The 13,252-nt window shown below is 42.4% G+C and overlaps 1 protein-coding gene across 2 annotated transcripts in view; it reads left to right on the top strand.

The window, feature by feature from the left end:
- LAMA1 (laminin subunit alpha 1) overlaps window positions 1-13,252 on the top strand; it is a 306,682-nt gene that overhangs the window by 80,824 nt on the left and 212,606 nt on the right. For both annotated transcript variants that reach the window (XM_075314522.1, XM_075314523.1), the window contains exon 2: window positions 9,010-9,180. In XM_075314522.1, the coding sequence (XP_075170637.1) occupies window positions 9,010-9,180 (171 nt within the window). The remainder of the gene's footprint in view (window positions 1-9,009; window positions 9,181-13,252) is intronic.

The following is a 13,252-nucleotide window of genomic DNA, read 5'->3' as shown; positions in this document are numbered from 1 at the left end:
TTTACACACTAAAACTTTGCTGCACAGCGGGAAACAAAGGACCAAAGAATGGTCCTGAACGATTTGTAGCGATCACAACTTCACAGCAGGGGCCAGGTCGCTGATGTGTTTCACACACTGCAATGTCGCTGGGGAGGTCGCTATAACATCACAAAACCGGTGACATTCTAGCGATGTCGTTTGCGATGTTTCAGTGTGTAAAGCCACCTTTAGAGTCTGCAAAAGACCTGAGACTGGGACGGAGATTTGTCTTACAACAAGACAATGATCCCAAACATAAAGCAAAATCCACAATGGAATGGTTCACAAATAAACGTATCCAGGTGTTAGAATGGCCAAGTCAAAGTCCAGACCTGAATCCAATCGAGAATCTGTGGAAAGAGCTGAAAACTGCTGTTCACAAATGCTCTCCATCCAACCTCACTCAGCTCCAGCTGTTTGCAAAGGAAGAATGGGCAAAAATTTCAGTGTCTCGATGTGCAAAACTGATAGACACATACCCCAAGCGACTTGCAGCTGTAATCGCAGCAAAAGGTGGCGCTACAAAGTATTAACTTAAAGGGGAAAAATAATATTGCACGCCCCACTTTTCAGTTATTTACTTTTTAAAAAAGTTTAAAATAAGCAAAATATGTTGATCCCCATAAAATAAGCAATACATTTCGTTCAACTTCACAATTGTGTCCCACTTGTTGTTGATTCTTCACCACAACATTAAAATGTTTATCTTTATGCTTCAAGCCTGAAATGTGGAAAAAGGTTGAAAAATTCAGGGGAGCCAAATACTTTCTCAAGGCATTGTATATCTAGAACACAAGAACTTCTGGAAAGTAAGCTGGAGAAGACTTGTGTTTTCTTTGTGTAATATAAATATACACAAATATATTTGTATATATATGTATATATATATATATATATATATACGGTATATATGTATATATATATATAGATATATACATCTATATATATATATAGGCACGATATACATATATATTTTCGTAATTAAATTAATGGATTGGTTAACCAGTGCTTAATCTGGTATTGGTTTTCATACAGCTGAATTCTAGATATCTATGATAAATGAATGGGTACAAGCATGTTACATGGGACATTTGATGCTAGGAAGGGCTATTGTACTATGATCTCTAGGAATGTTTATGGATCGCATGCATGACGCTGAATGCAAACATTATAAAAGAAGTTAACTACTTGACATAACTATCTAAAGCAAATTAAAACATCTTACAGGAAGACATAAATATAGAGACACATAAAGTAAACATCCTCTGCCATTTTTCTTGGCAACTGAGCCATAGATGCCTCAAGGAGGTTCTCCCAGCTATCTGCTGTGTGCCGCATAATAGTGTCTGAATCCCACTCATTTCCTCTTCGGTAGGAGCCTCTTTTTCTAGGCCAGGTGTTTGCTGACTTTGAGGCCAGTATGTTGGACACAACGCTTTAAAACCAAAGAGGAGTAACAATTCCGAGCTTGTTGTTACAGTTGTTTTCTAATTGCTAATCTCTTACAAACACACGAGACGGATAATGACTGTTGGTTTTCCTGGTTGGAGCCCATATTGTGGGAAAAAGCAGAAAGTCTAAATTCCAAAGAATCAAGCAGATGTAAATATATTTGCATTGGAAGGCAAGTTGTGATGGGGTTAGAAGAAAAAATGCCACAATCGGGTTAATAACTTTTCAGCGTCCACTGCCGTCATTTTCAGATTATTTTATTTGCAAGAGCTAAAGCACATGGCTACGGTATATAACAGGTCTATGGTCCATGATGTAACTCATTTTTCATATGGAGGCGTCCTGATTGTTTTTTAGATATTTTTTTACTTATTTTTTTTAACAGATTTTGAAAACTTGGCATGTTCTTACAAATTCCAAATTGATAGAAATATTCCAAAAACAAAAAAAAACTCCTAAAATTTAGAATTTATTAGATTAAATATTAAAAATGAGAAATAGCCACATTATAAACAACACTCATTAGAAACAACAATGGGGTAATATAAATATATAGGGGCAAGGGACACCTACTCTTACCGCTGCCTTGCCGCGGAGGTCGGCACCCTAGTCTTGCACAAATGACGTCCCCAATTACTGACGATTGACCCTCAGAGCACTATAGAGCATTAAATAAATGAGATAAGGGACAACAAGCAATACAATTACCACATATTAGAAAACCAGGTATGATGCACCTAACAGGGGAAAGGTAAATCATATAAATAACCGGAAAACACACCCAGACAGATTATGATCAGGGACATGTAATTAAAAAAAATAAACCACCCTAAATAGAGTGGTCAAATTACATGTCCCAGATCATAATTTGTCTGGGTGAGTGTGTTTTTCGGCTATTTCCGGTATTTACAGTACCCTTTCCCTGTTAGATGCATCCTACCTGGTTTTCTAATATGTGGTAATTGTATTGCTTGTTGTCCCTTATCTCATTTATTTAAGGCTCTATAGGGCTCTGAGGGTCAGTCGTCAGTGAGATGGGACGCCATTTGCACAGGACTAGGGTGTCGACTTCTGCGGCAAGAGAGCGGTAAGAGTAAATAAATCAATGCGGCGTCCCAAATTATTTCTTTTCTATGTGCGGCCCATACACCCAGCTGAGTTTGAGACCCCTGCCCTACATCATGTTCTCATATTACATACCAAAAACCTGCTAGCTGCATTGGTCACATGTTGATGTCTTCTAAACAAAGACCAGGGTGGACTGTCTGCTGGAATATTAGCTGGTAGAAAGAACAGACAAGTGGGATTTATTTTGTATTAATACAAATTGCAGCTGTTAAATAAAAAATGTTTAAAAATTGCCTAATCTGTTTAATAAAAAACAGCTGTTGAATCTAGATGACTGGACTAATTTGAGATGTGGGGTAAAAAAATTATCATTTACAAATATATTGCATTGCTCATTCATTAATTTGATGTAATAACACTTATTCATGACTCAGTTCAAGAGTAGCACATATGACTCTTAGGGGTACTTTGCACACTATGACATCGCAAGCTGATGCTTGCGATGCCGAGCGCTATAGTCCCCGCCCCCGTCGCAGCAACGATATCTTGTGATTGCTGTGATTGCTTCACATGCACTCACCTGCCCTGTGACGTCGCTCTGGCCGGCAAACCGCCTTCTTACTAAGGGGACAGGTCGTGCGGTGTCACAGCGACGTCACACGACAGGCGGCCAATAGAAGCGGAGGGGCGGAGATGAGCGGGACGTAAACATCCCGCCCACCTCCGTCCTTCCGCATAGCCGGTGTGAGCCGCGGTGACGCAGGTAGGAGATGTTCCTCACTCCTGCGGCTTCTCACACAGCGATGTGTGCTGCCGCAGGGGAAGGAGGAACAACATCGTACCGTCGCTGCAGCTACATTATAGAAATGTCGGACACTACACCGATGATACGATTACAACGATTTTGCACTCGTTAATCGTATCATAAAGGATTTACACACTACGATATCGACAGCGACGCCGGATGTGCATCACTTTCGATTTGACCCCACTGACATCGCACCTGCGATATCGTAGTGTGCAAAGTACCCCTTAGGGCTCATGCAGATGACTAGACTAAAGTTATTCAAGGAGGTTGAGCACATGTCCAATTTTTTCCCCAGACCACTCAGTCTGAAAAAAACCCCACTGCATACACGATTTGCCTTTGAGAATTGGATGGCACATTGCAATTCAAATCTAAGGGTCTAGGAAAAATTGGATGGCACTCGATTTTCAGACTTTGTTTTTTTTCTCCATCTCCAAGAAAACAGATCCCATTATGATTAAACTGATCAAACTTATATCAGTCTGATTATAGTCTGATTAGCATAATTGGACCATTTTTATAAAATGGAGAAAATACGGTTATGTGAACTCAGCCTTAAAAGGGTTGTACAGGAGCACATAGATATTAATGACCTATTGTTAGGATAGGTCATCAATATTATAAGGGTGGGGGTGCTTTTTGTTAGTAAGATGAATTTTTTGAAGATTCCACAGTGGCTGGATGTACTCAATGTACAGAGCTCTGACCATTATGTAGAGCATTTTTTTCAGGTACTACAGCTCAGCTCCATTTCACTTCTATACACATTGAGCAGTAGTACCTGAGAATGGGTATTACACAGTGTGCAGATCTGTACTGTTATGCTCTGTACACCATGAACATCTGGTTGCATTACAAGGTTCAAATAGCTGTTTGCTTAAGGTGCAGGTGATAGACCACCATCAATCTGATATTGATGACCTCTCCTAAGGTTAGGTTTCTATATCTAAGTCCCGAAGATTCTTTTTAAGTTTAGATTTGCTAAACTTATATTCTCCTTGGGAACTGGTGATTGTTGAAAGGTAGCACCGTCGGAAGGATCTTCCCTCTCTGAATGAGTTGGACATATGCCATTTGTAAATGTGATTCTTGTGATAATCCTCCTGGTCACATAAAAAATGATCTTGAGATTATTTCTGCAATCTGCAACGGTCTGCTCAACTTTAGATTTAAGTGTGTTGAAGTGTTCTAAAGAGGTGACATTAGTGAGTCTCTGTTTGACGGTATCATTTCCATAAGCACTTTCTGTAAAAAATTGATACTCAGTAGTATTATGTGCATGGAACACTTTTTGAGATTGCTCTAAAATTTGGAGCAATAATACGGATTATCTTGAAAAAGCGTCGGTCTTAAAGGTACTCAGCTCTCTTGGAATTCATTGTACTTTATAATTCGCAAGGGTAGTGCAATGGTGTTCCAGTGCCATGTGACTTCTTAATTCCCTCTCGCAATCCTGTGAGCGAATTTCTTCTATTGGAGTAGAGAAAAATTGGCTTGTTGTGGTCACTTTCAAAATTGTTGCAGAGTTCTCTTCTTGATTCTCTGAAAATGTGGAGAATGACATTCATACTGTTACCGTATTTTTTGGACTCTAAGATACACCGGACCATAAAACTCACCCTGGTTTTAGAGCAGGAAAACAGGAAATTAAAATTTTAAGCAAAAAATGTGGTCCTGACACACTGTTATGGGACGAGGATCTGCTGCTGACACTGTTATGGGGGTAATGTCCCCAAATTCTCTACTAAGGAACTCCATTCTGGTAATGATCCTCCTGCCTGGTGTATATATATATATATATATATGTCCCTCATCCTGGTATAGACCCCGTCCTGCTATATACTGCCATCCTAGTATGTGCTCCCATCATGCTATATACCCCATCCTGGCATATGGCCGCATCCTGCTATATACCCCCATCCTGGTATGTGCTCCCATCCTGCTATATACCCCCATCCTGCTATATACCCCCATCCTGCTATATACCCCTATCCTGCTGTGTACCCTCATCCTGCTATATACCCCCATCCAGGTATATGCCATCATCCTGCTATATACCCCCATCCTGGTATGTGCTCCCATCCTACTATATACCCCCATCCTGCTATATACCCCCATCCTGGTATATGCCATCATCCTGCTATATACCCCCATTCTTCTGTATACCCCCATCCTGCTATATTCCCCCATTCTGGTATATGCCATCATCCTGCTATATACCCCGATCCTGATATATACCTCCATTCTGCTATATGGCCGCATCCTGTGGCACACAAAAAAAAAAAACTTTCATACTCACCTTTCCTCGCTCCCTGCAGCATCGCTCATCCTCCTGTCTGTTTCAGCAGCAGCGCCGATGCAGTGTATGGAGCCAGCCACGATCCCTGCAGCACCGCGATCTCCTTCTGTCTGTGCTGGCTGCGGCTGTGTGGACACATGCGCACAGCAATGACGTCATCACTGTGAGCACCGCTAGTCTCCACACAGCCGTGGCCGGCACAGACAGGAGGAGATCGCGGTGCTGCAGGGATCGTTGTCAGTGAGTTTACTGATTCACTGCCCCCCGCGCTGATGATGATGCGCAGGGGGTAGTGAATACAGCCGCACATGATCACTCCAGGCTGTAGTTGCCATTGGTGATCACGGCCAGCTGTTAATTATGCGCGCATCACCCGCTCATCATCCCGCCCACCTGTTATTGCTGGCTTCAGCGCTGAGAGATGGGCGGGAGGATGGGCGTGCATATTAAATGAGCGGTCCCACGTGGTCACGGCAGGCGCTGCTGCAGCCTGCTCATGCCCCCGATGACCCGCTCCACCGCAGCACCCTCATTCCCCACAGCCATGCCCTACATTCAGACTACAAGACGCACCCCCCACTTTCCCCCAACATTTGGGGAAAATAAGTGCATCTTATAGTCCGAAAAATACGATAATTTATAGTAGGCGCAGAGGCAAATAAATGTTCAATAAATATGGCAAAGAATAAGTCCATTCAAAACTGCCAATAATAGATACTCTGAAAAAAAAATTTCAAAGTAGAAATTATACTTTAGTACACAAAAAAATTACAAAAAAAAGATTTCTTGCTATGTGAGTTTTTTTTAACCAACCCATGTAGACAAAAAAAATGTTTTGGCTTTTGGCAAGGTAAATCTGAAAACATAAATAAAAAAAATGGGCAGTTATAAATGTTCACCATATGTAAAATGTACCACAAACTGAAAACCCCAATTGGGCACCCCTGGTCAAAATTACTGTTATTGTGAACAGTTAAGCAAGTTAAAGATTAAATTGTCTCTAAAAGGCATAAACTTAAAGATGACACATTTCCTTTATATTTTAGGCAAAAAAAATAATCATATTTTCAGCTTTTACTTTTCAAAAATTCCAAGAGGGAAAACGGGCAAATGCAAATATTTGGGCACCCTTGGAGATTTTTATGCTAAGATAACTTAAACCAAGGTTTCAGACCTTAATTAGCCTGTTAAGGTTATGACTTGTTCACCATCATTGTTAGGAAAGGCCAGGTGATGCAAGTTTCACAGCTCTATAAAATCCAGCCTCTTCTAAGGCTATGTGCGCACAGTGCGTTTTTCGCGGCATTTTTGCGCGTTTTTCGGGTGCGTTTTTGGCCTCAAAACTGCATGAGTTTCTTCCCCAGCAAAGTCTATGAGTTTTCATTTTTGCTGTCCGCACACAACTTTTTTTTTAAGCTGCGTTTTTGAGCTTGAAAAAAAAAATGGACATGTCAATTCTTTCCTGCGTTTTTCTGCGTTTTCCCCACATGCAATGCATTGGAAAAACGCAGCAAAACGTAGAGATCAAAAACGCAGCAAAACACAGCCAAAAACGCACCAAATCGCGGTAAAAACACATGCGTTTTTTTACGCGTTTTTTCGGCGCGGGTGCGTTTTTGTACGTTTTTAGCGGCCAAAACCGCACAAAAACGCAGGGTCAAAAAAACGCAGTGTGTGAACTTAGCCTAACCTTGTGCCAGAAAACAGCTGCCATGAGTTCTCCTAAGCAACTGCCCTCTGAAAATGTAAATGGTGGAGGCCCACAAAACAGGAGAAGGCTGAAAGAAGATATCAAAGCGTTTTCAAGCTGCCTTTTCCTCAGTTCAAAATGTAATTAAGAAATGGCAGTTAACAGGAAAAGTGGAGGTTAAGAGAAGGTCTGGAAGACCAAGCAAAATTTCTGTGAGAACTGCTCGTAGGATTGCTAGAGAGGTAAATCAGACCTTCAGGAAGATTTAGAAGACTATGGAGATGTGGTACATTGTTCCGCTGTTCAGAGACCCAAGCACAAATATGGCCTTCATGGATGAGTCATCAGAAGAAAACCTATCCTGTGTCCTCGCCATAAAATTCCACATCAGAAGTATGCAAAAGGACATCTACACAAGCCTGATGCATTTTGGAAACAAGTCCTATGGACTGATGACGTTAAAGTAGAACTCTTTAGATACAATGATCAAAGCTGCAAGTGAAGAAAAAAGTGCCTAATATTTAAGGAAGAGAATATCTCCCAACCAGTAAGCATGGTGGTGTAGCAATCAGGCCTTGGGCTTGTGCTGCATCCAATGGAATGGGAAGCATTTCATTGTTAAAGGGAATAATGGATTCAATGAAATTTCAACAAATTATTGATGCAAACATTACACCATCTGTAAAAAAAGCTGAAGATGAAAAGAGGATGGCTTCTACAAATGGATAATGATCCTAAACACATGTCAAAATCCACGATAGACTACCCCAAAAGGTGCAAGCTGAAGGTTTTACAATGACCCTCACAGTCCCCTGATCTGAACATCATTGAAAATCTATGGCTAGACCTCAAAAGAGCAGCGCATGGAAGACGACCCAGGAATCTCAGAGAGCTGGAAGACTTTTCCATGGAAGAGTGGATGAAAATCCCTCAAACAAGAATTTAAACACTCTTGGCTGGCTACAAAAAGCATTTACAAGCTGTAATACTTGCCAAGGAGGGGGGGGGGGCTACTATGCTCTAACCATGTAGGGTGCCCAAACATTTGCATTGGCCAATTTTCCTTTTGTGTGAATCTTAAAATGTAAAATATGAAAATACTTTTATTTTATGTTCCCTAAAATACAAATTAAATGTGTTACCTTTAACTTTGTTCCTACTACAGCCCTCTCTCAGTACACTGTATCTGCCTGTCTATCTGTGTATCCCTTATCTCCAGCTTTCCATGTATTTTCTATTGATACCAGTGTACTCTATTGTTTATTTTGCTCACACTGTCTGACCCCATCTGTCTGGCCTGTGCTCTAGGTACGGAGGCAGTCATGCAGTTCAATTGCCAAAAAAGCTTTGGATTCTTCTGTGTTCATGTTTCAAGAGGCCAGAAATTGCTAATCTTGCAAATTCCTTGTATTATTTTAGCCGCTCTGTCTGATGGGCAATGTCTGTTGTGTCCTGATAACTTATCTCTATGGTTGAATTCATACTAAACAAATCCATTGTTGAGTTTGTGCAGTCAACTTTACATATAATTCCCAGAGTACCAATTTATTTTATATTAATTTATATATTTTGACTTCAAAACGCATTTTGAAAGATAATATACTAAGAATGTACCGTGTCCCTAGCAAAATATTTCGTTTCACAATCCTATTTTCTTCTTCTTGATTTTAGGCTTGTTCCCTGCTATCTTAAACCTTGCCAGCAATTCAGACATCAATACCAATGCTACCTGTGGAGAAAACGGACCTGAGATGTTTTGCAAATTGGTTGAACACGTGCCAGGAAGGATAGTACGGAATCCACAGTGTCGAATATGTGACCAGAACAGTGTTAATGCTAAAGGTGCCTTTTCCTATTTTATTATATACTAGCTGTACTACCCGGCTTTGCCCGGGTTAATAACTGTTGTTAACAAAACAGAATGTATTGACAAAAATTTATTCTGCATACAAAAACCACAAAACAAATAGAAATGTAATTATTAAAAGACAAAAACTAAGCTAATAGAAGCATTTCACAACATATATTCCAACACCACAGATATTCCACACAGATTTAAATAAATTGGCCAAGTAATGTGTTCTGTCTGTCTCTTTCCAGGTCTGTCTCTTTCCCTGTCTGTCTCTTTCCCCGTCTGCCTGTCTCTGTCTTTCTCTTTTTTTGTCTGTCTCTATCTCTTTGTTTCTTTCCCCATCTGCCTCTTTCTAGGTCTATCTCTTTCCCCGTCTGTCTCCCCGTCTCATTGTCTGTGTCTTTTCCTGTCTGTCTCTTTCCCTGTCTGCCTGTCTTTTTCTATCTCTTTCCTTGTCTGTCTCTATTTCTCTGTCTCTTTCCCCGTCTGTCTCTATCAAGGTCTGTCTTTCCCCATCTATCTTTGTCTCTCTGGCTGTCTCCTCCTTCCCTGTATGCCTTTCTCTGTCCCTGTTTCTTTCCCTGTCTTTCTCTTTCCCCATCTGTCTCTTTCCAGGTCTGTCTCTGTCTGTCACTTTCCAGGTCTGTCTCTTTCACCGTTTATCTCTGTCTGTCTCTTACCCTGTCTGTCTCTATCTCTCTGTCTCTTTCCCTGTCTGTCTCTCTGTCTGTCTCTTTCCCTGTCTGTCTCTCTGTCTGTCTCTGTCTGTCTCTCTGTCTGTCTCTATCTCTCTGTCTCTTTCCCTGTCTGTCTCTCTGTCTGTCTCTTTCCCTGTCTGTCTCTCTGTCTGTCTCTGTCTGTCTCTCTGTCTGTCTCTATCCGTTTCCCCACCGACATCTAATTACCTCACATATACGCTTCTTATACTATGAATGTCTTTTGTTCCTATAGCAACCAATCACAGCTCCTACTAATATACTGTAGTTCCAGGCTCCATTTACTTTAATGGAAGCATGTTTTTTGGAGAGTAACTGTAAAGCGCAGGATTAAATTTTCCTGTCAAAACATAGTCTACAACATTCCCTGGGTCACATGAGGTGTCTGTGCAAAATTCCGTGATTGTAAATGCGACGGTGCGAATACACTTTTCGTTTCACCTTTTCCCCATTATGTAGATAAGGGCAAAATTGATTGGCAAATTGGAACGCGCGGGGTTAAAATTTCACCTCACAACATAGCCTATGACGTTCTTGGGGTCCAGCCGTGTGAGTATGCAAAATTTTGTGGCTGTAACTGCAATGGTGCAGATGCCAATCCCGGACATACATACACACATACAGCTTTATATATTAGATAATGTACCGTATTTTTCGCTTTATAAGACGCACTTTTCCTCCCAAAAATTTGAGAGGAAAATGGGGGGGTGCGTCTTATAAAGCGAATATAGCGGCACCTGGGGGTCCTGTCTGTGCGGTGATCGGGTCGTCGGGTGCCTCTGGCTGCGTGCAAGCGGCCGGGTACCTGTGCTTGCGTGCGGTGGCAGCCGGGTACCCGTGGCTGCGTGTGGGCGGCAGCCGGGTGCTGTGTGCGGGCGGCGGCCGGCGGCCTGGTGCTGTGTGCGGGCAGCGGCCGGGTGCTGTGTGCGGGCGGCAGCCGGGTGCTGTGTGCGGGCGGCGGCCGGGTGCTGTGTGTGGGCGGCGGCTGGGTGCTGTATGCGGGCAGCGGCCGACGGCCGGGTGCTGTGTGCGGGTGGCGGTCGGGTGCCTGTGCAGGCGGCAGATGGTTGCCGCCCGCACGCAAGCACAGGTACCCGGCCGCTTGCACGCAGGGTGGGCGGGCAGCCTGCTGGCTGCCACTCTGTGCGTGCGGGGCGGGCGGCTGTGCAGCAAGTTACCAAGTTTGTCCGCGGTCCCAGTTTCAAATGATGGCAGCGGGCGCGTGCACAGATAGAGCTCTTGAATGAGAGCTCCATCTGCGCACGCGCTCCCCCGGGAGTCAGCGCGTGCGCAGATGGAACCCTTGGATGAGAGCTCCATCTGCGCAGGCGCCATTATTTGAACCGGTACCGCGGACACTGGGACACTCACTGCACCGGCCTGCTGCATGACTCACCCGCCGTCGCCGACGCCGACACTGCTGCTGCCGCCACCACCACGGGCCCCGCGGCTCCTGCCACCACGGGTCCCCCGGCTCCTGCCACCCCGGACGCCACCTGCCACCACGGACCCCCGCTGCCACTGACCCGCCGTGCCTGCCAGCACAAACTCTGCCTCCTGTGACCCCGCTTCACCAGCACTGCTGCCCCCCTCCGGTAAGAGAACACCGGATTATAAGACGGACACCATTTTTCTTTTTTTTACCTTTTGTTATGTCTATGTTTGGGGTGCGTCTTATAATCCGGTGTGTCTTATAAAGCAAAAAATACGATAATTTCGCGTATCACTTTTGGTGCACTTTACATTTAAATGGTGTATTTTATTTTACCAATATTCTTAAAATATTACATTTGTTGATTCTTTTCAAATTTAGTATTGTTGGTTAGCCTAGATTTAGACATTATAGTGTTCTGAACATTTTGGATTAGAATAGGGAATATGAAAATTAAGCCCGGCTTAGCATTACAGGGAAATCTCAGACTCATAATGTGTTTATTCATATCGGTGGATCATGAAAATCTGTACAGACTTAAAAACAATTGCCTGCATCATTAACTCATTATCTCCTGCACCTATCATTTGTTCTTTATGGAGAGAGTTAGCCACTGTCAGACACCATTGGCAGCTCCTAATTTAGGTGGAGAACAAGTGGATTCATGTTTGGATTCAAACTAACAAATTCTTTGCTCCCTCGACATTATCTGTTGGGGAAGTCGGGAAGTACCCATACACTTTTAATACGTAGCCGAACCCTCTGAGATTGGTGGGTTTAGCCAACTGTAAAGTGGATGTAAACATTTATATTTCTTTGTTTCATTTGTTTCTCACATCCAATTTATTACTGGCACCTAAAAATATTTTATGCATCCATGCCTACCTAACCATTGACATTTGTAAAACACCAATTAATGTTTTGTCATTATCCTAAAGACCTATTTAATGCACTACTAACAGGCTTTGCACTAATGAAATCATATGACAGTTTACCAATTCTCTTACCCACTCATGCTGTATGTTCAGCCAATAAATTACAACTCACCCTTATTCATCTCATTTTCCCATCTCTCTCATACACAGTGAAAAAGTTAAAAATGATACCAACACAACAGCAATCTAGGGGGTATCAACAAAAACTGCAGCAAATTCCACAAATAAACAAGTGTTCATTCAGCTCTAATAACTTAGTTTTCTCTCTCTCTCTCTCTCTCTCTCTGTATATATATATATATATATATATATATATATATATATATATATATATATATATATATATATATACAGTGCCTACAAGTAGTATTCAACCCTCTGCAGATTTTGCAGGTTTACACATTCGGATTTAACTTGGCATTGTGACATTTGGACTGTAGATCAGCCTGGAAGTGTGAAATGCACTGCAGCAAAAAGGAATGTTATTTCTTTTTTTATTTTTTTTTTTTTAAATTGTGAAAAGTTTACTCAGAGGGTCATTTATTATTCAACCCCTCAAACCACAAGAATTCTGTTTGGTTCCCCTAAAGTATTAAGAAGTATTTCAGGCACAAAGAACAATGAGCTTCACATGTTTGGATTAATTATCTCTTTTTCCAGCCTTTTCTGACTAATTAAGACCCTCCCCAAACTTGTGAACAGCACTCATACTTGGTCAACATGGGAAAGACAAAGAATAATTCCAAGGCCATCAGAGACAAGATCGGGGAGGGTCACAAGGCTGGCAAGGGGTACAAAACCCTTTCCAAGGAGTTGGGCCTACCTGTCTCCACTGTTGGGAGCATCATCCGGAAGTGGAAGGCTTATGGAACTACTGTTAGCCTTCCACGGCCTGGACAGCCTTTGAAAGTTCCCACCCGTGCAGAGGCCAGGCTTGTCCGAAGAGTCAAGGCTAACCCACGACAACAAGGAAGGAGCT

Source organism: Anomaloglossus baeobatrachus, chromosome 6, assembly GCF_048569485.1.
Source record: "Anomaloglossus baeobatrachus isolate aAnoBae1 chromosome 6, aAnoBae1.hap1, whole genome shotgun sequence".
NCBI lineage: Eukaryota > Metazoa > Chordata > Amphibia > Anura > Aromobatidae > Anomaloglossus > Anomaloglossus baeobatrachus.
Note: the sequence above shows the minus strand (reverse complement) of the source record. Positions and strands in the feature narration are given on the sequence as shown.